The sequence below is a fragment of the Micromys minutus genome, assembly GCF_963924665.1.
Source record: "Micromys minutus genome assembly, chromosome: 15".
Taxonomy (NCBI): Eukaryota; Metazoa; Chordata; class Mammalia; order Rodentia; family Muridae; genus Micromys; species Micromys minutus.
The window spans coordinates 3,147,869-3,172,314 of NC_137984.1; the positions used below are offsets into that span (position 1 = coordinate 3,147,869).

The 24,446-nt window shown below is 43.9% G+C and overlaps 1 protein-coding gene across 2 annotated transcripts in view; it reads left to right on the forward strand.

Moving 5' to 3' along the window:
• AKAP7 (A-kinase anchoring protein 7) overlaps nucleotides 1–24,446 on the forward strand; it is a 99,578-nt gene that overhangs the window by 12,429 nt on the left and 62,703 nt on the right. For both annotated transcript variants that reach the window (XM_080929294.1, XM_080929295.1), the window contains exons 3-5: nucleotides 433–572; nucleotides 9,786–9,922; nucleotides 13,311–13,471. In XM_080929294.1, coding sequence (XP_080785420.1) covers nucleotides 433–572; nucleotides 9,786–9,922; nucleotides 13,311–13,471 — 438 coding nt within the window. The remainder of the gene's footprint in view (nucleotides 1–432; nucleotides 573–9,785; nucleotides 9,923–13,310; nucleotides 13,472–24,446) is intronic.

Genomic DNA, 24,446 nt, shown 5'->3' on the forward strand with positions numbered 1-24,446 from the left:
CTAATATATATAATCCTGAATTTGAGGGGCTGAGGAAGCTTGGTTTCCATAGCAAGACCCTTCGTCAACAAAACAAACAAAGAAAACTAAACTAAAACCCTTTGGCATGTGGCAGAGAATGCTTGTTACTGGTACCTTAAGGTATAAGTCTGTCTGGCCTGATTTTTAAATAAAGTTTTATTGGTACACAGCTGTATCCTTTCATTGTTTTGTCAGAGTTAGACAGCTGAAACATGAGCCAGTGGTCCGAGAAGACTGAACTGTGTATGATTGTGTGCTTTATGGAAGTGCTTGCCAACCCCTGCTTTATATTTGAAAATGACAATTATACAGTATTGCTGTGTATAGATGCTGCACACCTTCCATTTTAAGCTGGGCTGTCATTGTTTACCTGTGTGAGACACCCTCTCTCTCTGCTCTGTTTTCCTCTAGTCCCTGATGTACCTCAAGGAAACCCAAAGAGAAGCCAAGAAAATGGAAGCGGCAGGAGTGATCACACGAAGAAGAGAAAGAAGGCCAAAAAAGATTACCAACCCAACTACTTCCTGTCCATTCCCATCACCAACAAAAAGGTCAGGGCTTCTTACGAACCTGTGTTTACCACAGAATTTTATTCTAAAGCATCTTTAAAGAATAGTACAAGTTGGCTCACTTGCTTTGTGGTTCTGATACTGTTTGATAACATTTTAGAAGGACCGTGTGAGGAGACTTCTCATTTAAGTTATAGAAAGTGGTTTCCGTTATAGTTTGGAAAAATATTACTGAAATTGTCATGTCTGGTGATAACAGGGCCAGACAGAAGCCGGGACATTAGGACAAATGGTAGACAGCTGGGTGACTTCCCTGAAGACACGTGACCGTGACCAGATGAGAAGCCATCGATTTGTTACTTTATGGCGGATCCTCTGGTGTGTTTGGATCTGAGGGTCATTGGGCTGTGACATCTGTTGTTATCCTGATGTACAATCCTTACTCACAAGGACAAGGTCAGGATCCTTCCCAAAGCCTTGCTCAGTGCATCGGAGGAGTCTTTAGAATGCGAGAGCGGTGGCCACGTGGGAAAAGAGGCTCTGAAGTGTCTTTGAGCACAGGAAATGGGCTTCTTGCTGTATAGGTCTTCGTATGATGGGTGTCACCGGAAGGTCATTTCTGTAAACACTGCTCATTGCTGTGTAGGATGCACATCCCTTGCTTAGACAGCTGGAGACCGGAATCTGACACATTTTGGACTAGTTTGGGTTTGGACTAGTGGGGTGTTCATATGAACATGATGAATCTTGGCATGAGATTCCCGTCTGAATAAGGAATGCGTTCGCTTCTTGTGCTTGCCTTCCTCCCGTGTCCTGATGGGAACGCAGTGCGTGATACTTAGTGTGCCCATGTCTCCATTACAGTTTATCACATGGCATCAGGTGTGATTTTTTTTTTTTTTTTTTTTTTTTTTTTTTTTTTTGTATTGTGTTTTAGATTTGGGGCATTTTAGGTTTTAGAATTTTGAATTAGGAACCTTCAATCGACTGCATGTTAAACTCAGCACGAATCTTTTTTTTTTTTTTTTTTTTGCTTTAGGACTATGTGCACACAGACATCTGGCAGGAGCAGGGTAAGAACCTCTGCCATGTTAAGTAAGACAGGCCCTAAGGAGACCAAATGGTAGGCAGCTGGAGTGAGTTCCTGGAGACACGTGACCATGAGGAGAGAAGCCAGGTGTTTGTTTGTTTAGATTTGTTGCTTAGTCACCAATCCACTAAAGTCTCAGTGTGTTTGCTGTGAGGGTGGTCAGGCTGTGATGTCTGTCACCTCTAGATGGCTCAGCAGGTGTCCCTCCCTCACTCCTTTGCTGATTCAACTGTGTTCAGAGGGCCAGTCTTTGTCAGGGGTCTGTGAGTAGCTTGTGCACACTCCTGGCATCTCGGAACAAGCTCTCGGCGTGATCTCTATTTCTGTGCTTTAACTGGGCGGTTTGTTTCATTGGTCGATTGTACATGTGATAATTATTAGACACATGCTCTAGCTCTAAACTACACCCCCAGCATTCTTACTTCCCGACTGGGAGAGGGCCTTACCCAGTTGTCTAGGCTGGCCTTGGACCAGTGATCCCCCTGCCTCAGCCTCCCGAGTAGCCGGGATTCTAGGCCTAGGTCCAGCCGGCAGCTGGATTTCGAGTTTTCCCTTCTTGCTTTTGTTCTTGGATCCATCCTAGGGTGTCTCCGTCCTCCCGCTGTCAAACGTGACTCCTGCTCTTCCGGTGAGGGTTGGTGGGGGCGTGTGATGGGATGCAGCACCCGAGGAAGGGAGCCACGTGGGCTAAGGCAGCGAAGCTCTTTCCATCCTCACTAGGATTTGGTCCGCAGGGGCTGTAGGAGGAAGGATGATGAAGTTCCGTTTGGCCTGGAGTTCACAGACCTGGTAACCTGCCCCACTGCATTACGAACTCTACTGGTCCATGTCCATCCTGCCTGTTTGAGTCTCTCTTGCCCCCTGACCAGGTCACCTCCCATAGTCTCACTCAATCCCACAGCTAAAGGTCTTCAGAGATTCTGGCTGCCTGTCACCTGTCACTCTAGCCGTTCGTTTCCCCCCACAGTGTGTCTTGCTGGTGTTCTCAGTGTCTGGACTGACACTCTGGGAGTTGCTGTATGTATTCGCTGTCATCTCAGGGGATCCACAGAGCATTCCCACCATGCCAAGCCCTAATCCGAACTCCCTTTTCTTTAAGCATGGTGCTGAGGGTTGGACCTAGGTCCTCACATTATGATGAGGAAATGTTTCAGCCCCACCCTCCCACCCCCAAAGTCTTAAAACTAATAAATACGAATGCTGATTTCACAATGTAATGTCAATAGTCAGTTGTTTTAGATGGGGAAGGGTGGTTTATATCTGTGGAAAATGCAGCTTAATTTAATCCTGCTGTCTTGGGAGACTTTTAGGGAGCAGAAAAACTTTCAAGTTTACACAGTACTATGAGGAGAAAAAGGAGAATTGCGTAGGAACAGGACTTTATATTTCAGATCTTCTGCTAAGAGCCTTTTCTGTTTGTTTTAAAGTATCTAATTAACGTTCATTTTCTTTTTAAACTACTTATGAGGCTGGATTGGAAGGCCTGGGAAAGAAGGCCCATTTGCCACATTGTTTCAATGGAAGAATGCCTTCCAAGTTCCAGCTTAGTGACCTGCAAACAGGCTCTCGGAAGCCAGTACATTCACAATGAGTTGCTCTACATTTGGCCTCAGCTTCTTGGCACCCAGTTTTAAAGAAAAAAGAAAGCGCTCAGAATTACAGGGCTCTTCGATTCTAAATGTGTTTTTAGTAGTTGGGAATTCTTTATTATGGAAAATTTTCATTTCACATATTTAAGAAATTAGTTTAGAAATTAGATTAGGAAATAAATTAGAGTTGCAGCAAGTTAGTGTCCCAACCCAGAGCATAGGAGTATGTGTTTCACAGTTAACATGTCATTACGTATTAATTTAAAAGAAGGAAGAAATTGATGGCTTATAGTAAAGCTTATCTTAATGGCTACAACTGTAGAATCATTTATCTGGCTGTTGCCCACATGTGCTTTCGTGTGTTTTCATGTGAGAGGTAACTGTGTGTTGGTTATCTCCCTAACAAAGTGTCTGAGATTGACTCTTGCTGGCCTTGGCTGGCTTTACTTTTGTGCTTCCTGTGAGGTTACTTCCTGTGAGGTTACAGTCCTCTTCCCGTAGGGAGCCTGTGGTGGAGCTAAACTGCTTTCCTCCTGGCAAAAGCAAGAGGACTGAATGGGGACACAGCAACCCTTCAAGGATAGTCCCCCAGTGATCCAGTAACCGCTCACTAGGCTCTCAAACAGCCACTGCTCCTAAGGCCCACCCTGGACACGGAGCCACTAACACAGGGGTCTGGGGAACATTCACGACACAAACCATTGCAAACCCATCAGGACTGAAAGGCTCACCAGGACCCAACAGAAGTCACGGAAACGAGGAGGGAACTAATTTCTAAATAAGCTCTTCTTGCATGCTAATGGACAAATTTCCTTCAGGACTTTTAAAAGTGTTTGCTGCTGGGGTTCTTCATCTTGTGAGAGTCACTACTCTTAATGCAAGTATGGAAGATTAGTGAATTCAGCCCCAAAATAGTAAAGTATTTGAAGTCTTCTTATATTAAACACTTGGTAAAGAATGCTTTGGTTTGAAGCTTTAAAAAAAACTTTTATTCTAGTAATACTAGTTTTTCAATAATTTTCATGGTTGTTGACAGGCACGAAAAATGAGAGTATTTAGTGTTCTCTTTCTCTCTTCTCTCTGTCTCTCTCTGTCTCTCTCTCTCTCTCTGTCTCTCTCTCTCTCTGTATGTGTGTGTGTGTGTGTGTTTATGGGTATTTTGCGTGAATGTGTGTGTACCATACACATGTCCAGTGCCTTTAGAGTCTGGAAGAGAGCATCGGATCCTCTGGGACTGCGGTTGCTGTGAGCCTCTGTGGGTTCCGGGAGCAGGTTCGGGTCCTCTAGAGCAGCCTCTGAGTCATCTCTTCATCCCCCAGGAGTATTTAGCTACAAAGGAAAGTTCGGTAGCAGGCATGTCACATGTACTTTTCCTCCTTGTCTTAGAAATCAAACCTAGATCACCTTGTGTGCTAGACAAGTACACTACCAGTGTGAGCTATACCCAGATTCCTGGATAGCATTCTAGTAACTCTTAATGGGGCACTGATTTAGCAATGACACAATGTTACAGGGTGAGGTCAAAGGCATTCTTTTACTGTGCACTAGAGCACAACTTAAGTCTCTCATGTTGAGGCATGGTAATTTATACCATTTCAAAATCTTATACATGCATTGAGTCAATTAGAAAGTTTCAAAGATATAAAGATGACTTTTCTAAATGTATTATTTTAGGCATGTGGACTATGGTTTGGTGGTAATGTTTCATGGTTCAATATATATTTTTCTATTAACCCAATGAGCGGAATATTTAAGGTTTCAGTAAAGTTTTATTTTAGAAATACCTTTCAATGCTATATTTAAGCTTGACTGTTAGTATTAGGTTTAAAAATATACTTTTTACAGTTATACCAGTGGTGGGGGATAATGTGATGGGGAAGGTTTAATGGTTTTGTAGAATTTTAAACAGTAACTGTAAAAATTAGTTTCTATTAATCGTTTACAGTTAAGATTCTGGAGTGTTTTTCTATCTTTTAAAGATTGTAATTAGAAGTAAAAAGCATCTTAAGATAGTATCAAGGAATTTATAAATTAATTGGAAACATCAAAGCATAGTTAGAAACTTATTGCTTGATTAGATTAGCTTTTAAATTTTTATAGGTTTAAGGTTAATTCTATGGTACAAGCATTATGTGGCTTCATGGAAATTAATAAGTCTTCAAAACATTTTATAGTTTTTCATTTTTAGTTTTGCAATTCGTGGATAATTCAGAGGCACAAATGGCCTAAAATCATGTCACATGTAAGACATTGCACCAAATGCTGATGACAAGGATGGGACCAACTGTGTTTGACCTGAAACTTGTTTCTGGATATCTTCCAGGAGAGAAGGTTCTCGAATAATTTTTCTGAGTTCATATAAAGTGCATACCTTTCTGGGAGAAATCAGAACCAAGAAACCAAGATCTGTAGTATCCCCCAAATCCAGAGAAACCTCCCTATAGTCTCTCAGTTGCTGTTTTAGGGAACCCTTGGATTGGCTTTCCTTTTTGTCCTGAGCAATGGACCTATTCTTGATAGACCTGAACATTTTCTATGGTAGATTTTTTTTTTTTTTTTTTTTTTTTTTTTTTTTTTGTGTGTGTGTTTTGGTGCCGGTCGTGCTGCAAGAGGAGTGGGTTGCTTCCTAATCTGTTTTGGCAGGAACATCGTATCAGATTCTCCACATATTAAGTCAGTGGATTTTCTCATAATTGCTGGGCTAACAGTGCATTGCCTAAGACAGATGAGTTGAGCCTTTAGTGGACTCACGTGACTTTTATCTTTACCCTGGTTGAGGAGGAAACCCTCAAGTGACAGGGATAGGGTTGGGGAGGGGGGTGCAGGGTGGGGATGGGAGGGGATACACTTCAGAGAGGTCAAGGAACCCTCCGAAGAGAACAGTGTGCCCTCAGCATAGAAAGCCCTGGTGAGCCTATCGTCACCTAGCGGGACTTTCGGAGACTGGCTGCAGGAGATCTGGGGACCGGTCAGGCAGACTCTCCAGACTTCATCTGAACACCGCCCTCCCCAAACGAAATACTTTTTTTTTCTTTAAAGCGGTTTGTTGGCTTGTTAGAGCATAAAGCAGGGAAGATGGGTTTTTCTGTCTTCCAACAGTGTGTGTGCGCCTTCCGGCTGATTCTGATCCGAGCCTGTTACCGGAAGTACTGGGGTAGAGCCCAGTGGAGCAGATAGTGTTGGGCTTTATTTCAGTAGTCAAGACCTCCAGTGGCCTCCTGATGGAGAGGTCTCTACCAAAAGGCAGTTTCTTTGGAACAGATAGCATACCAGACAGTGTTTTTCTTACAGTGTCACTCTGTAAGGGTGACAGAAATCTACCAGGTGCAGGGCTTTTTGGGCTAGGACTGCTTAAGACTTCGAGGCCAGCTTCTCCGTTTTCATCCCTGTAGGTATTTTTTAGTCATCTGGATTATTTTTAAAATTTATTAATTATTGTATTTTATTTAGGGTGTTTGAGTGTGTGTGAGTATATGTGTATGTGAATGTATATATGTGTTTGTGTGTATGTGTGTTTGTGTGTATGAGTGTTTATGTGTGTGTGTGTGTGTGAGTGTATATGAGTATATGTGTATGGGAGTATGTGTGAGTGTATATGAGTATATGTGTATGGGAGTGTGTGTGAGTATGTGTTTATGTGTGTGTTTATATATGTGTATATTTGTGTGTGTGTGTTTGTATGTGTATATTTGTGTGTGTGAGCATATGTTTGTGTGTGAATGTGTGTGAGTGTATAGGAGTATGTGTATGTGAGTGTGTGAGTGTATGTTTGTATGTGTACACATCTGGTAATCAGAGAATAACTCGTGGGAGTCAATTCTCCGTTCTCTTCTTCCACCAAGGGTTCAGGGATTGAGCTCAGGCATCATGGCTGGCGGCAGGTCCCTGTGCTCACTGAGCGAGCTGGTCCTGTCTTATTCTTATTGTTCTTTTAAGCTGTTTGGCTGTGGTTCAGTCCTACCTTCTCTGCAGAAGACTAAGCCCTCTGACAGATCTGTGTACAAGACATTTCAGTACTGCGAAGATACTCCTGCTTTGGGTCTGCTTAACTTTGCCGTGCGATGTTTTCATTTACAAGTTCTTTGTAATAACAGAGTTGATGGAATTTAAAAAAATACTCAAGCTGTGTTTTAATGAAAATGTTTTACAAGTGAAGATCTGGCCCTGTAATCGGAGGGTGACTCATCTGCTTTTCCCCGGCTTCTATGCCCGAGTGGTAGACTGCTCAGCCTTCTGACAGTGGAGATAGTTTGGACAGGCCTTTCATGTTTGTCAGCCTAGAAGCAGCCCTTAAAGATCTGGTCAGTATTTGGCTTAGGCGTATTCCACCTGCTGGAGCTATCCTGGACCTTGTGCCTCCCTTTAGTTTGGCTCCTCAGTGCTCCTGGAGGTCACTGGGATCTCCTTTGGGTGCCAGCTTTGCCACTAAACTCTTAGCCCAGTGGTTCTCAGCCTTCCTAACTCTGTGACCCTTTAACACAGTTCCTCATGTTGTGCTGACCCCCAACCATAGGATTATTTTTCTTGTTACCTCATAGCTGTAGTTTTGCTACTGTTTTGAACCATAATGTAAACATCTGATTTGCAGACGCTCTAAGGTGACCCATGAAAGGGTAGTTCCACCCCAAAAGGGGTTGCGATTCACAGGTTGAGAACCACTGTCTCAGGAAAATCTAAATTTGAGTAAGGAACAATTTGTGAATTGGAGACAGTAGAGTTAAAGGAGGTTTAGCCCCCCCCAGTTCCCTTGTGTTGTGAGCAGGTATTTATAGGAGAAGGTGGGAGTAAAGTAGAGAAATTGGTTGTACTTACAAAGTTGCCTTTTATGGTTCACCTTGTTGGAAACTCCTAGTCATGTAATCACTATAGTAGTTGGGTACTTGTGCTTGGCCGAGGTCAATTTATGTCTGTGTAACAGAACCAGCAATGACTAGAAATGACTCCACTCAAATTTTGCTGATTTCTTTTCCATTTGAGCAAAGTTCAGGCAATTTTTAATCTCCTTGGACAATTTTTTAAAAAAGTTATTGATGTGCACTGGTGTTTTGCTTGCATGTGTGTCTGTGTGAGGGGGTCAGACTCCTGGAACTTCAGATGCAGATAGTTTTGAGCTGCCACATGGGTGCTGGGAACTGAACCTGGGTCCTCTGGGAGAGCAGCCACCTCTCCAGCTCCTTCCTTGGACAATTTTAAGGCCAGATTGTTTTTACTTTAACAGGGTCCATGGAGACAGAGGTAGGATATAGGTGGTAGGGAATGACCTTCCTGAGTAAGATGGGCTTTATTCAGACAGAAATACAGTGGGGCTTTGTAACAGGGAACAGTGGTGAGGTCAATGGGCTGATCATTGCTAAGAGGAAACACATGGCTTGGGCAGAACCACAGTTGAAGGCAGACCACAAGGAAGGTGGTCAGGGTACCAGGAATGGGAGATTTTCTCCAAAGTGACTTCATAAGCTTCTTACTCAGAGCAGGTTCTACAGGGACAAGGAGGGGAACCTGTGGGTCCAATTAAGCATGGGACTTGAGGCTGGTTCAGGGAGAAAGTCTGGGACCCAGGACGGTGCCTTCTCATCTGCTCAGTGCATCTCATGGGTGGATAATGTGGCCATTGTTCAGGGTAACACAGACAGTCCAGAATCAGAACAGCCCACCAAGCTCATGACCCCCGCGCTCCCTACCCCTGCCTTTTCTGTTTTGTTCTGCTTCATGCCAGCACAGCCTTTCCTTTTCTCTCAGTAATTCTGTTGTCCTGAGGCTTTTATGAATTCTCAGGGGCCTTTCTGAGGGCTTGCTGTTTTATTTCAGATTACTCTCTGATGTGTGGCCATTTGCAGGTTGACTAGAATCTATGGCTCTCACAGGAAATGGAGGAGGGAGATGCGCTGTCGCATTTCAGTACCCGTTCCAGAAGAGCAGGTGCTGAGCGGGAAGACAGAGCAGACTGACCTGTGGGCTTTTCCCTGTGCACACCTCAGACTTTGGCCGTCTTCAGCTCTGTCTCCATGGTTATGCCCCACCTCTCACAAGTTAGGGAAACATGGCAGTAATCATTGCTATTGGAGTTCCTCTTATCCCAGAGAACCTTAAAGGCAGCAGGGAACAGGTCCAACACACTCGCTGTGGGACAAATAAATGTTACTTCTAACAGAGATGGAATGTTGTCTGCGGATCTGACCTTTCTGTGGAAGAATAAAGCTTTTCTCTTAGGAATGTTCATAATTAGCGAGTCAGATTCATATTACAAGGACACATTTCTAAAAGAATGTGTGGCCACAGGGAGTTTTCCCACTCAGTGAGTGACTCAATCTGCAAAGAAAGAGCGCTGTGCTCAATGCTCGAAAGACAGACACACATTTTCTATGTTTATACATCATACCAAGCATCCAAGTTAACTATCTAGCAAGTGTGGCAATGACTAGACAATTACACATTTACTCACTTGTGGAATCTCAACTTCACTTTAATTTTGAAAGATTGATGCTTATTTTTCTTACTGACTTAAAGTTTTGCTTGCTTAAACAATTCTCTTAAATCCTCTTTTTTTTTTTTTTTTTTTTTTGTATGTGTGATTAGATCACAGCTGGAATTAAAGTCTTGCAAAATTCAATACTGCAACAGGATAAGCGACTGACCAAAGCCATGGTTGGTGACGGCTCCTTTCACATCACCTTGCTAGTGATGCAGTTGTTAAATGAAGATGAAGTAAACATGTGAGTATCATCTTCCCACATCATTACTCCACTGCGAGCAAGCACAGCGAGCCCACGGAGGCGTGAGACTTAATGAAGTCGTCTCTATCCCGACTATTGTGACTGCTAGTCAGTGCACATAGGGTTTGTTTTTTTTTTTTTTAAAGAATTATTTATTTTATGTATATGACTATACCATCTGTCTTCAGACACACCAGAGAGGAGCATCGGATCCCATTACAGATGGTTGTGAGCCACCATGTGGTTGGTGGGAGTTGAACTCTGGACCTCTGGAAGAGCACTCAGTGTCCTTAACCACTGACCAATCTCTCCAGCCTGCAGACAGGGTTTTTGACTTTTATTTTATATAACGTAGACTAGCCTCAAACTTGATGTGTCAAGCATGGCCCTGGACTTCCAATTTTCCAGCCTCAGTTGACTAACTGCTGAGGTGAAGACACATTCTGGTTCAATACCATTGTTATCAGGCATATTCCTTGGTTACACAGCTGTAGTGCCCATGTTATTTATCTAGAACACCCTGGTGTCTGATGCTGCTAGAGTCTAAGCAGAGGATCAGGTGAGGATTCAGGAATTCTGGCGGAACCATCCTCTGTTAGCAGCCTAGCTTACGCTTGCTGTTCCAGTAAGTAGTGTCAGCACGAGCTAGAGCCCTTCACATGCGGCCAACAGGCACTTCCTCATAGCTGTCTGTCATCAGAGCTGTTACCTTCCTGGGGTAGTGCAGAGAATTCTGGTTCAGTTTGCTCCAGTCATTTTCAGGGCCATGGCATTTCATCCCATGCCTCCTGCTCCACACTCTATAAAGGTTGACTAATAAGTCACTGACGACTGGAGTGGAGAATTCCTTGCTGTCTCCTATGGTGTTTGATGTATTAAGTTCAAGCTTGGACTCCTTAGGAAACCAAAGCCAGGATGAACAGAAGATTGTTCCTGTTTCTGCCTTGGCCCATATGGCTCCAGAGAGAATGAAGAAAAGGCTTGAGTTAGTGTCTTATGGTTTTACTGCTGTAAACAGACACCATGACCAATGCAAGTCTTTTATGAAAGACATTTGTAGATTTATGTTAGTGTGATATAAGATTGGGCAGTGGGGAAGTAGGCAGAGGAATAGTAGGAAAACGGAAGAAGAACAGGGATTGAGAGAGGAAATCAGGATGGAGCCAGAGAAAGCAGATCTGGATCCTGGTGACCACAATTGGCACTAGGTAGACAGGAATATTTTAAGGGATTCTATAGGTCTTTTCCAATAGAAGGGCAGTTTGTCATGTAAGGTCCTTTTGTGTCTTTACAGTGTAGAAGGAAGAAGTAGAAATATTTTAGGCTGTTGATTGATAGATAGTTGCCCGATCTTAATTTAAACTTTGGCCTGAATTCAGTTTCAGGATTCTGTTTTGTCGTGGATATGCCTTAAAAAGAAAAAAAAACCCTTATTTAAGTTAAATTTAAATATAAAGACGTCTTTTACAAAGCACTCTTGAGAAGATATCCTACTTTTGGAAGGTTCTGATAGCAATGCTTCCCAAGATGCCCTCTGATTCCTGGATCAATAGCATCTCATTAGGTAAATACTTTGCTTTATACAGCCGGACAACCGAAAGCCTGCACTGTTTCTCCCTCCTGTTTCCTTTACAAGGATTCTACAGATTCATTGTAGCACGTGTTAGTCTCTCATGGTTTTGTAGTTCATAGTTCCACGGAACCCGGATGTAGTTCCTAGTGCCACGGAACCCGGATGTAGTTCCTAGTGCCACGGAACCCGGATGTCTCGTATTCCCCTGAATTTGCTATAGGTATGCGAGAGCTCTGTGATCACGTGCCTTGCTTCGCAGAACTCAGTGAAGGACAGCATTGGATTATGAGTGTTTGTGTCGTGAATGCAATTGGGGACCCCTGACTTCTGAGGTAGACGTGGAGGAGCAGGGGGAACACTACATCTAAAGCAGTTCCACAGCGTTGTGTGGTCTCTACAGCACGGCTGAAGTACATGAATGGGCTCCTTCGGAGTTGGGGTGTGATGGTTAATTCAGGAATATGAAAATACTACCAAAAAAAAAAAATCTGTATTTTACATATTTATCTGGTGACTTGGATGACCCAATGTTAGAAGAGAGTTTGAAAAATCCTCTCCAAACCACCTGTGTCCATTTGTTTTTTAAGTGACTGCTGCCCTCTAGTGAGAGTTTAAATTTTTTCTCATGATAAGGGACATCCACCAGCATTCTTCTCAAGATGCAAGTGATTGAACATATGTCTAAGACCTTGCAAAATTTGATAGTATCTAGCTGGGAGTATAAAGAGCAATGAAGATTTGAAACACAAAGTGGCCCTAAGTGGACACGGGCTGGCAGCCATAACAAGCGTTTAGCTCCTCGGTGGCAAATATAGTTAAACCTCTGCTTTATTTGAATCCAGTTACAAAAACATCGTATCACCAAGAGTGTTGTATTTTGAGAACCAATGCCTGCTTAAGTTTTAGTGGAATGCACTGTAAACAGTAAGTCCTGTCATTATTACTAGTATTTTTTAATCTAGGACTTGGGCTGTCAGATGCAGCCTGGGTTTGATACCGGGCACAGTGTGTGCCTGTCACCCTGACATCTGGGAAGAGGTGGCCACAAGTTCAGAGCCATCCTTCAATAATGAGAACCTGCCTCAAACCCCACCCCTGGAAACAGAAACAAACAGAAGTGTAGCGCATTCCCCACAACCTAGCAAAGCTGTTGTGTGTGGAAGGCTTTTATCATAGGATGTATCATTAGTGAAAAATTAGTGAAGTGTAGTTATAGTTCTTCCTCTCCCCGGAGGGCACTGGAGATTGAGTCTAGGTAGGACCTCAGCCAGAGAAAGCAGGTTCTATGTCTGGGCTGTGCCCACAGCACGTGCGGTTAACCGGCAACGTTTCTGAGTTAGCAATGTAATGCTTGCTGTTTAGTTTGAGACAAGGTCTTATTGTAGTCTCCTTCTACGGTCCAGGTAGGCCTCAAACTCAGATTTGTTGTCCTCCTGTCTCAGTCTCCAGAGTGCCGCGTTTACAGACATGCGCTGCCACATCTCACTTAGAAGTTTCTTGATGAATAATAAAATCTTTAAAAACTATGAAGTTTCTTGATGGGTAATGAAATACTATCTGCTTTTATGTCTTTCATGGTGACCATAACTAGAAAAAGACGCCACTTCTTCTATAATTGTCTAAAGACTAATATTGATTTTTTAACTATAGGTTAGATCGCAACGATATTTTGAACTTTGAAATAACTATTATAATATGCAATTTCATATTATATATTCTATGCATATATTGCATTTATAATATGCATAGGTAGGATGTCTTTACTCCCCATTTTTCTGTTTTTCATCATGTTGCTGAAATGTCATTTTTCACTAGTGGTACCGACGCACTTTTGGAACTGAAGCCATTTGTTGAGGAGATCCTCGAGGGGAAGCACTTGACTTTGCCCTTCCGAGGGATCGGCACTTTCCAAGGTCAGGTTGGCTTTGTGAGGCTGGCAGACGGAGACCACGTCAGCACCCTTCTGGAGATCGCAGGTAAGGCCGACGGCGCCGGACTCGGGAAACCTCAGATGTGCTTTTGCCAGTGGCTGCCATCTTCTCATTTGGAAAGCCGGTGTAATCTCACTGCACATGAGCTTGCTTTGGTGTTTTTTGTGTAAGCAGTGTCCAGAAGCCTGGAAGGTTCTCTTGAAGGGACTCTTGATTGTGGAGCTTTCCAGGGAAAATACTAGACTGGATTCAAGTATGAACTATAAGTCCCAATGATCCCTTTGCTTGTGAGATTTGACAAGTGATTGGCCCTTGATAAATATTAAAAGACTAAGAAACAGTCTCTGTGTTCCTACTCAGAGGCTCGTGGGAACTGTCACTCAACTCTCTATTACTGGGCCAATCGGTGGATTAGCCACGTTTTCATTCATACAGCTCCTTCCTCCCTTTTGGCTACTATTTGCTGAGGATAATGTTGACTTAGGAGAGTCTGAGGCTGCCCAGTCATTACTGGCCACTTATGGCAGATACACTCAACTGTAACACAGTAGGGGCTGGACAGGTGGGTGAACTTTGGATTTGGTTTGGAGACAACAGGTTGAGTGTTCGGCTACATGCTGCACTTGGTACTGTGTAGGCTTACTGTCTGCCATCGCGGATGCTCATTTCTCTCTGGTCTGAAACACTATCAGTCTGTGCAAGATTTACATATTACATATAAACACTGTAGCTGTCTTCAGACACACCAGAAGAAGGCATCAGATCTCATCACAGATGGTTGTGAGCCACCATGTGGTTGCTGGGATTTGAACTCAGGACCTTTCTCCAGCCTGCATGGTTTACTTTTACTTTTTTTCCCCTGTCCTTATCTTTTTTTTCTCTCTTTTCTTTTTTCCTCTTCCTCTTCACCCCTCTATCTACCTTGTTCCCCCTCCATTTAACCACTTAAAAAGTAATGTAGGAACTGAACATCTGGTACTAACATGAAAGCTAAAGTTTTGACAGATTGTTGCTATCATTACAGTCTTTTTCTTGGTCTGCCTCCCTTTAATTTGGACATCATCTTGAAGTTGGTTCCTTGTAGTCTCTCAAAATATATGCATATTTATTTTAGTTGGTTTTAACATAATAAAAAGAATCCCAAGCTGTCCGTGACCCTGTAAGATATGCTTTTATTATTCATATTATATTACCTCTGTGCATTCATAATGGCTTATTAAAAAGCACACTTTTAGTGGAAGGATGGGTGGAGTGGGAATGGGTTTTCATGGTTGGCTTTTCTTCTATGTTTAAAGAATTTGACCCTCTGTAGCAGGGTCGGTGTGGCTGCTCTGTTGCATGGGTGTCAGGTGACGGCAGAGAGGAGAAAGCCTGCGTTTAGGCTCAGTGTTTTAAACTATGAACATCCAAATGAGTAGTAGTCTGACGTTCCCTGAAAAAAGAGGGAGTCTGAGGTAACCACCAGTGTGGCACGGTGCAGGCCTGGGGGGGCAGACCATGCCTGAGAGGACCCCTGCCTGGTGCCGTACTGCATGAGCAGGGCGTGGCACTCCCGAGACCACCCCTGAGACGACACCAGACTGTCAGAGCTCCCAGGTGCCACTAGGGCGAGAGCAAGTAAGTGGCAGAGAAATGGAAGAGAGAGAAACAGAAGGACGCGGGCATGATGGAGAGGCAGAGCTGGAGACTGAGGGGGAGGAACGGCCTAATGGGAGCAGCTGGGACCATGTGGGGTCCATGTCTGGTCGGTGGCCCTGCAGCAGCATCAGGGGTCTGTTTCTGGTCTTGGCTGCTGCCTGGGACTGTGCAGACCCGCCCCCACCCCTCACCTGAGCTGAAGGCAGGAGAGCAGGCGAGCAGATACCACCTCTGTCCAGCCGCAGTATGCAGAGTGCCCTCCTGAATTTGTGGGGTTTGCAGGTGAGCTGGCCCTGAGCATAAGTGCCAGGAAGAGCTGGCCTAACACTTGTTTCCCATGCAGTGGTGGGATACCCTTTCCTCCTTCTTGCCCCAACCCACTGGCAGCAGGTTGGAGACCTGGACCTGGCTCATAAGAACAGGAGAGCTGCTCCTGCCTGTCATGGGAGGCACATGGGAGCAGGCCCCGTACATCACGGGAACCACAGGAGAGCTCACCCTCATGTGGCGGTTGTAGGCGAGCTGGTCTGGAGGGCAAGAGCGCAGGAGATGAGGTCTTACTTCTCATCTGCTGGGCAGTGGTGAGGATGAGGGAGAGACACCCTCCTTCTCTCCCTCCTCCGCAGTCACCTATGGAAGGCAGGAAAGCTGGCCTCGGGGTCATGAGAGTGGAGAACTGGTCATGTTCCTCACCAGCTGCAACACTCAGAGAGCGGGCGAGCACTCTGCCTGGGCAGCAGGGTAGCACTGGCCTTGGCTGTGGGGTTTGTGGGTGAGCCAGCCTGGAGTGCCTGAATGGGAGAGCTGACAGGCTGAGCGGCTCAGGTACTGTTCAGGCCCAGATGCAGGGCTTTGAATTGGCTCAGCCACACATCTACCTCACTGCTGGAGCATGTGAAGGGGCCTGTCCTGTAGATCCAAAGCTGCAGTATCCCCATGACACAGGGCAACAACAGGGTATCCAACAGGAGTCCCTGTGAGGATCCAGTACTGAGTGTGTAACAGAGGCCAGAGACCTCATACTAGACTAATGAGTCTTGGCAGTGAACATTTCAAGCAAAGATTATACCGTGGGACACAGGGTGACACACTACAGCATCCAAAAGGTTTGTTTTCTCTGTTGGGAGGCAGATTCAAGGGTGAAGGGGAAGGTGGGTGGTCTTGGGGTACGTGATGTGAGATTCACAGAGAACTAATACAAGAAATAAAAGAAAATGTGAGATTAGTGTTTTGTGAATGACGATGTTGTCATAGGATTTCTCACTGCTCAGACTATCTGTTGCTATAGAAACACAAGGCAGTGATACCATCTTCTCACTACTCAGACTGTCTGTTGCTATAGAAACACTAGGCAGTGGTAGCACCAATGCTGTCCTGGGAAGAGCTGAAGTTTGGTTGGTTGCTAAGCATCCAGGTGTATTAAACAAAGTGCTGTTTACCTTTCAGTAAAATATTTTTTCTATTATTTACTTGAAAATATTTTACACATGAACAATTTATCTGGGTTGTGAATGTAAAATTTGCTATTGATGTTACAGATCAATTTGACTTAACTAAGGATTTGATAAATTTATTTTTCCTAAATACATTTCTCCTAAATTTATTTCTTTTACATAATTCCAGGGTGAAGGGATGGTACTTTAGTGGGACTGTTCATTACTTTAAGCATAAGTAGTTGCGTGGGATATAAACTTGGCCCTCTGAGGAATAGTCTTACACCGAACACATCCATGAGTGGATGTCATGGAAAGCAATGATTTCTATACCTAGAGGTGGGGCTGTGCATCAGGGTACATAGGAGAAGCTTCTGTATGGAGAACTGTAGGCTTAGATTCTTCAAAACCTACTTAATGAAGGGTTCATAAATGCTTCATCCTCCCTTCCAGCCCACCAACCAGAGGCAGGGGAGAAAGAAGGTTAATAGCAAAAGGGGGTTGGGGATCTGTTTGGACATAGTTCCTGGGGGACACAATTCTGACAGCCCAGTCCAATAGCAAACACCAAACGTAAGTCAGAAAGCAGCAGTGGCAGCAGTATCCAATGGGAACAGCAAGGCTCCACTGAATGGCACCCGTCAGTGGAAGCAGCCAGAGTCACCTCAGTACCACGAGAAGTCCTTTGGTGTTTCTCTCTACAAAGTGAAGACCAGTGAAGCATTGCAAGACCGCCCTCAGTGAGCATCACCAAAACATCAAGATATCGACTGAGCTTTTAAAGCAAGCAGGAATTTCAGAGGACGTTTTCACAGGAGCTGTAGTGCTGATCTGGGCATTGAAGGTATCTACAGTGCATTCTGGTTAACGGAGGAGATTGAAGATATCTACAGTGCATTCTGGTTAACGGAGGAGATTGAAGATATCTACAGTGCATTCTGGTTAACGGAGGAGATTGAAGATATCTACAGTGCATTCTGGTTAACGGAGGAGATTGAAGATATCTACAGTGCATTCTGGTTAACGGAGGAGATTGAAGATATCCACAGTGCATTCTGGTTAACGGAGGAGATTGAAGATATCTACAGTGCATTCTGATTAACGGAGGAGATTGAAGATATCCACAGTGCATTCTGGTTAACGGAGGAGATTGAAGATATCCACAGTGCATTCTGGTTAACGGAGGAGATTGAAGATATCTACAGTGCATTCTGGTTAACGGAGGAGATTGAAGATATCTACAGTGCATTCTGGTTAACGGAGGAGATTGAAGATATCTACAGTGCATTCTGGTTAACGGCGGAGGGCGTTCCTGCAGATGGAAGAGCGTGTGCCAAGAAATCAAGACATGTTTAGGGACTTTGAAGTAGTTCAGCTCTTATTTTAAATTTTACTTATTAATATTATCTGCATGCAGTATATGTGTGTGTGTGTGTCTGTCATCTGTGTCTGAGTATGGAGGTGCCTGTGCAACACACGTGTGTGGAGGTCAAAGGGCAGCTTTGTGGCCTCAGTTTTCTCCTTCTCTTTTTACACGGGCTTTGGGAATGGAACTTAGGCCTCCAGGCCTGCATAGCAAGAGCCTTTCTTGGCCTGTGGCACAATTTTTTTTGAGTTTAAATTCAAAAGCAAACAAGAAAAAAAGTGAGAAAATGATTTTAGGCAAATGGTGCAAGTTTCACGGTCAGGAGAAGCAGAGAGGGGCATTTTAGGATGTGAGTGACAGGACGGGAGGTCACTGCAGAGCGTTTACGATGCTAGTCCAGAAACCCAGGCGCTCTATTTTCTTGGTGCTGTCCTGAGCATGGGATGGAGAGAGGAAGCTGAATTAATGCACACTTGACCTTCACACGCAGATGAGTTAAAGGGACCAGAGGCGTGGGCATTGACTCGGAGTGCTAGATGGTGTCTGATGGTGTGCTGTCTAATTTCTGTTAAAGAATGAATAACATGGAGAGAGATTAATATTGAAAGGATGGGCCAAGAGGGCTGACAGTATCAGTAGAAACCTACAAATGAGAACGTTCTAAGGGTTAGTAGTGGCCAGAGAGCAGTATCTTGAATTTTGAGAATCTAGGGGTGTTATTCTTGAAAGAGATTTCATGGAATACTTGTCCATTATACACAAAGCAGGGCAAATGATAGAAGTTCATTGTACAGTTCAGTAAGGTCACTGGAGGACGTATCAATGTAAGAATATGGTAGGCAGTTGAGGCCAACATGGGTAGAGGCACTTGTCACCAAGCCCAGTGATCTGAACCCATCCTCTGAGCTCCCGTGGTAGAAGGAGAGAACCAGTTCGGGCAGGTTGTCCTCTGACCTCCATATGGTCACTGTGGCATTTGATCGTGTTTGTGCATGATATGCACACTTGTAAATAAATGTGAAAACGAAAGTGCCCTAAAGAGGCATCACGTGTGCCGGTAACACAACTGGAAGAAGGTGAAACAACCTAACAGAGAACAGGTTGAACTTTGGTGGAGAGAAGATTCCAACTATGCCTTTGCAGGGTGCCTTTATCAAGTGATTTCTTCGGTTTTCCTTCTCTTACACTGAGCCAGACCATCAGAAAAATCGCAAACTTACTCAGATAAAGCCACATCTCTGTAGACCTGATACGGCAAAGTTGCTTTCAAGATGTTTTATCTTCATGTCTTAGAGAACTTTTGTCTATGTACTTAAAAGTATATGTTGTTAGTGTTTAATGTGTTAAATAACCAAAAAGCTGACTGAAAATTTCTTGTTCTGTTTTGTTTTTAATCTTGTTGTGGGACAAAGTCTCACGTAGCCCAGGATGGCCTCCCATCACTGTGTAGTTGAGGATGGTCCACATATACCACCAATCCTGGTGCTCACGACAGACCCAGGGCTTTGTGTGTGCCAGACAAATTTTCTACTGTGTTATATCCGACCCCATGCCCAACTTACTTTTTAATCTCAGCATAAGAACATTTTCTTTAAGCAAAATGATTTTTTTTTATTTGTTGAATATTGGATTTTTAACTTGTGTCTTCTGAGACAGACTTGGTTGTGAGCAAGCTTAGATTTTAGTTTATAGACTGCAGGGCACTTCATCCGTCTTCCTACTTTTAGTCTTCCTTTGTTTCATTTCCTTTATTTTATGTTCATCCCTAATCCTGTTTAGGGGTAGGGTCTGACAAAGTGTGTACAAGCAACCATTTGAGCAATGGCCTTTAGAAGCCAAACAGGATGTACAGACAAACGTTAGCTGGCCGAAGGGAGAAAGCTCACAAAACAGCGAAGGCAGGTCATCTCAGAATCAATGTCCACAGTCAACACACTTACTGTATTTTTTTTTGTCTGCCTGAGCACTTGAGAGAACATTCTAGGCCTAAGTCATTTCCTTTGTAATATAAATATCACTGGAACATTTAATTAGTTTAACTAGTCACTCGGCCATTGTCCTTTTAAATAATTCAATGGGGGCTTGCACCGAGAATTCCATCCATTCGCTGCAGATATTCTCACAAGAATTCTCGCCAGCACCGATGAAAGCTGCATTGTGTGCCGAGGAATGTGGGATGGCACCAGCTTTCATGGGAGCAGGAGCTGCACATGCTTATTTCTCAACACAGGCCACCACCCCGTGCTTCCTGACGCACTAGGGTTGGCGGCTAGGGGTATTATACTCTGAAAAGTTCATTAAAACAATACAAAAGTAGGAAATGGAGGCAAGACATCACCACTTGTTAAACTTACTTTTAACCTGTTATTGTGAGGATTGTGCCGTTGCCCATGCTCATAGCTTTCCTGTGTGCTTACAAGAAGTTAAGATGTTTTAGTAGTCATGGGAGATTTTCATTTATTCACACATGGACGCAGAAGCTTCTGTTTATCTCTGTTGCTGTTTTGGGAAAAGGTTTTGTTCTGTAGCCCTGTCTGGTACTCTGTAGTCTGGGTGGCCTTGAGCTTGAAGCAATCCTCCTGTCTCAGCTTCCCAACCAATGACATTGGATGAGTTCCATGATGTTAAGGCTTAGGCACTGCATTGAGAACAACAGGCTCCAGGGTCTGGTCGGTTGCTCCATTTATGGTAGTGTTCATGTGGTCGGAATGTAGACATTTTTTAGTATTTTATCTCTTTATATATTTTTTTGGCATCATGCAGTTGGATGAAGGGCCTTGGCCATTCCAAGTATATTTCCATTACTGAAGTCCATCCATAGTCTGCAGATTTGGTTTTAAAGGAATTCTCCAGGATCTTCTGGAGAACAACAGCATCTTTATCAGGAGCACTTTCTGGTTTCCCCTCAGTTCCTGTTTGAAAGAAGCCAAGGGAGACACTCGGGTAGATAAGCTTGTTGCAGAGTAACGTGAAGCACTCTGAAGAGGGGAGTGGCTGGCCTGTGTATACGCTAGGCAGGTTCCTGAGGTGTCTGCAGCTGCCAGCTTCTCCAGGGCCATTCCCCTGTCTGCGTGATTGGCTCTGTTAGGTAGAGTCAATGGCTTCTCATCAGCTACTGTGCTAAATGGTGATCTTAAAAGATTTAGGGCTCATGAAGTTAGATAGTTAACCATGACCTTCAGAGAAATTGAGGATATCATATCTCCTCCCAGGGCTAGAGATATGACTCAGGTCTCTTTCCTCAAACTGTAATTAGTGTCCTGGAGTTCTAGTCTTCATACAAGCCGTAGATTATGAGACAAGGTCTACCCCTAACATCCTCTAAGCCTGCACATATCTGACTAGTTACCTAGTGGGATCAATACAATACTTTAATATTTGTTTTTAAATTGTATCTCAGCTTTCTGTTCAAATGGTATATTCTAACTTTCAGAAGAATATATTTCATCTAGCAGGATATTATTTAAAAACGTTACACATTACGTGTGTGTGTGTGTGTGTGTGTGTATGTGTGTGTGTGTGTGTGTGTGTATGTGTGTGTGTGTGTGTGTGTGTGTGTCTACGTAGGAATATTAAATGTTTGTCTGGTGCTATGGAGGCCGTGCTAGTCAGACTTTATGGAAAGCAGGAAAGTTTGTAAGGGATGAAAACAGTGTGACTTATCCATTTTTAACCAAGAGGTTTTAGTTCTCAGGTTAAAGTCTTAAAGTTACACAGTTTTTATAGAAAGAAGTGACTTTAGGTGCTACTGTTTGAACTTATTGCTGCAGATCATCAGTATGAGGAATGTTAAGACTCTGGGTGTGAACTCTGGGTGTGAGCCTGACTCTAGCCATGGCTGGAGGACATGAGTTAGCAACCTGGGCGGTACAGTGGGACCTTGTTTGCAAAAGAAGTGATCAAACGATTCAGTGTATAAAATGGGAGAAAATTCTCTTGTGCATTAAAACATAGACTCTAAATTAATGAGCTTTATCCATTGGTGGGATTTATGGTATCATGCCCCAAAATATTTTGTGTGTATATGTTCTTGTGGTGTGCACATGTGTTATGGTGTGTGTAGGTCAGAGTTTTGTGTTCTGTGTAGTTTTTTGTGATTCTTTGCTTTGACATTGAACCCAGAGCTCACTGATTTGGCTAGGCTGGTTGGCAAGAGCTCTCAGGGATCCCCCTGCCTCTGCCCCGCCAGCACTGGGGTTGCTGATGTGCACTGCTATGACTGCTTTCTACATGGCGCTGGGGATCTGAAGTCACGGTCTCATGCTTGTGGGGCAAGCACTTTACCCACGGAGCCATCTCTCCAGTCGATACCCTAAAACATTTTATTTAATGATTTACCTATTTTTATTTTATGTATAGGCGTGTTTTGCCTGCATGTATGTTTCCGGGCCATGTGTGTGTCTGGTATGCACGGAGGTCAGAAGACAGCATCCTGTCCCCTGAAACTGGAGTTACAGAAGGTTGGGAGCTGCCATGGGGGTGCTGGGAACTGAACCTAGGGCCTCTGGAAGAACAGTCAGTGCTCTTAATCTTCCCATATCCAAAGGCATTTTGAACTAAGGAAAAGCTCTGGAGAAGTGGCTGATTACTCTCTGACCCTCCTTCTCTTCCTCTGAAGAAGTTTATAAGCGTAGGAAGAATTTTCTAACCATCCCTGGAAGCAGATTGTCTGCCTTTCGTTTGAGACTGTGTCTTCCATGCCCCTGAAGGAAAGGAATGGCCTTTTCTCTGAAAGCCCAGGGACACTGAAAGGCCTTGCTGAGTTCTAAATAAAATTGTGTGCATTTTCTTGTTACTTTGTTAAAGAATTCCGAGCCCTCAACATAACAAAGTAAATGATGTCCCCTTCCTTGCTGTCACAATTTAGTTAAACAAGCAGATTTGCTGCCACCAATTTTTTTCTGTTCTTCTAATGTGAGCAGTTATTTTGTGCAGGAAGGATGAAAGGGCAGGGCCCATCTGTGCATGTGGGGTGAAGGGGCAGGACCCATCTGTGCATTTTTGAACCTGTGTGTTCATGGTTGGAGCTCCTGGAGAGATGCCAGTTAATTCACCTCAGGGGCTCCAGTTCACATTTTCCTACCTCCATCTTGTTTTCCAGAGACAGCACCAACTTCTTTGCTAGCATAATCCTGTAGCCATAGGGATTATGAAGACCCAGAAAACTAAATTTATATGCCATGTCTTTACATTTACGATGATGAAACTGCTCTGAAAAGCTTTTTTTTTTTTTTTTTTTTTTTGGTATAGAAATGGACATCGAATTTTATTCATTTCTTAAGCTAAATCCACTTTTTTGTTAAGAAGGTTATTAGATTGAGAGATTGCTAAAACTTCAGCCTGTTGGAATTACAGAGGTCTTTGCATACTTTTGTTCAGAATGAGAAAGGTGTCTTTGGTTAGCATGATGAACGTTTCCAAGTACATTTATCTCATAAAATAGAAAATGAGAAGCTTTAGAATGCTCACTCGAGCTTTCTCTTATTTTATGCTTTCTCTTATTTTGACTGTCATTTCCCCCTCAGGGTGGAGAGGACAAACTGCGTTTCTGGTTCTTTGTAAGCAATTTGTTCCATCCCCAGCCTCTCTAGGCCTCCCCAGGCTGCTGAGTTCCTAAGGGAAGGTTTCCAAACGCAGGCTGCTGTTCCCTCAGGAGCTTGCTGACGCTCACCTATGGCCTTCCTCAGGCTTCCTTTGGACAGAATAACTTTGCTACCCTCCCCTCACGTGCTGCTCTTCCTCATGTCTGCGCTCCCTGTCCTGAGCCCGGGACTGGCGCACCTCATTTCATTTCTGCCTGTTGGCATATGTTGTTCTCCCTGCTTCCTTTCTTCCCTTTCTCTTAACCTTTCCCTGTCTCCTCTTTCATTTACTTGGTTTTCAGTCAGACCTATAAATGAACATTCATTGTACTGTACTTTGTTTTGTGTGTGTGTGTGTGTGTGTGTGTGTGTGTATGTGTGTGTGTGTGTGTATGTGCACGTGTGCCTTGTGTACAAGTCCCTGTGGAGGCCAGAAGGGGGCGCTGCATCTACTGTTCCTGGAGTTATGCTCCGGATGTGGGTGCTGGGAACTGCACCTGTGACCTCTGCAAGAGCAGCAAGTCCTTGTAACCTCTGAGCTGTTTCTCCAACCCCTCTAATCATCTTACAAGTGTCAATTTGTTTAATTTTGGCAGAACTGAGGTAGGGCTCATTACCCCTTCCACACCGGGTTACCTGATAGACGAAAATGAGGTTAAGTTACTTGTTGGTAAATGGCCAAGCCATTGTTTGCATCCAGGCAATTTGATCAGAGTCTGTTCTGGATAAATTGTATGAAAACTTGTCAATTTGTAAATCAACTGCTGGGCTTCCCTGACATTTTCCGAGAATACCCCTTACCTTCTTGGTTTAGCCAAAAGCCAGCTTTTTATCGGAAATGATAGTTTCTGTGGGTGGGGAAGCTGTGCATTTCACCAAGCCATCATGCCCAGTACCCAGAGGTGCCACTGCAGTCCCTGGCCCTTGTCTTTTGTTCTTATCCTGACCTCACAGAAGTCTTCCCTCATTGGTGTGTCATGGCATCTGACTTTTTCATCACC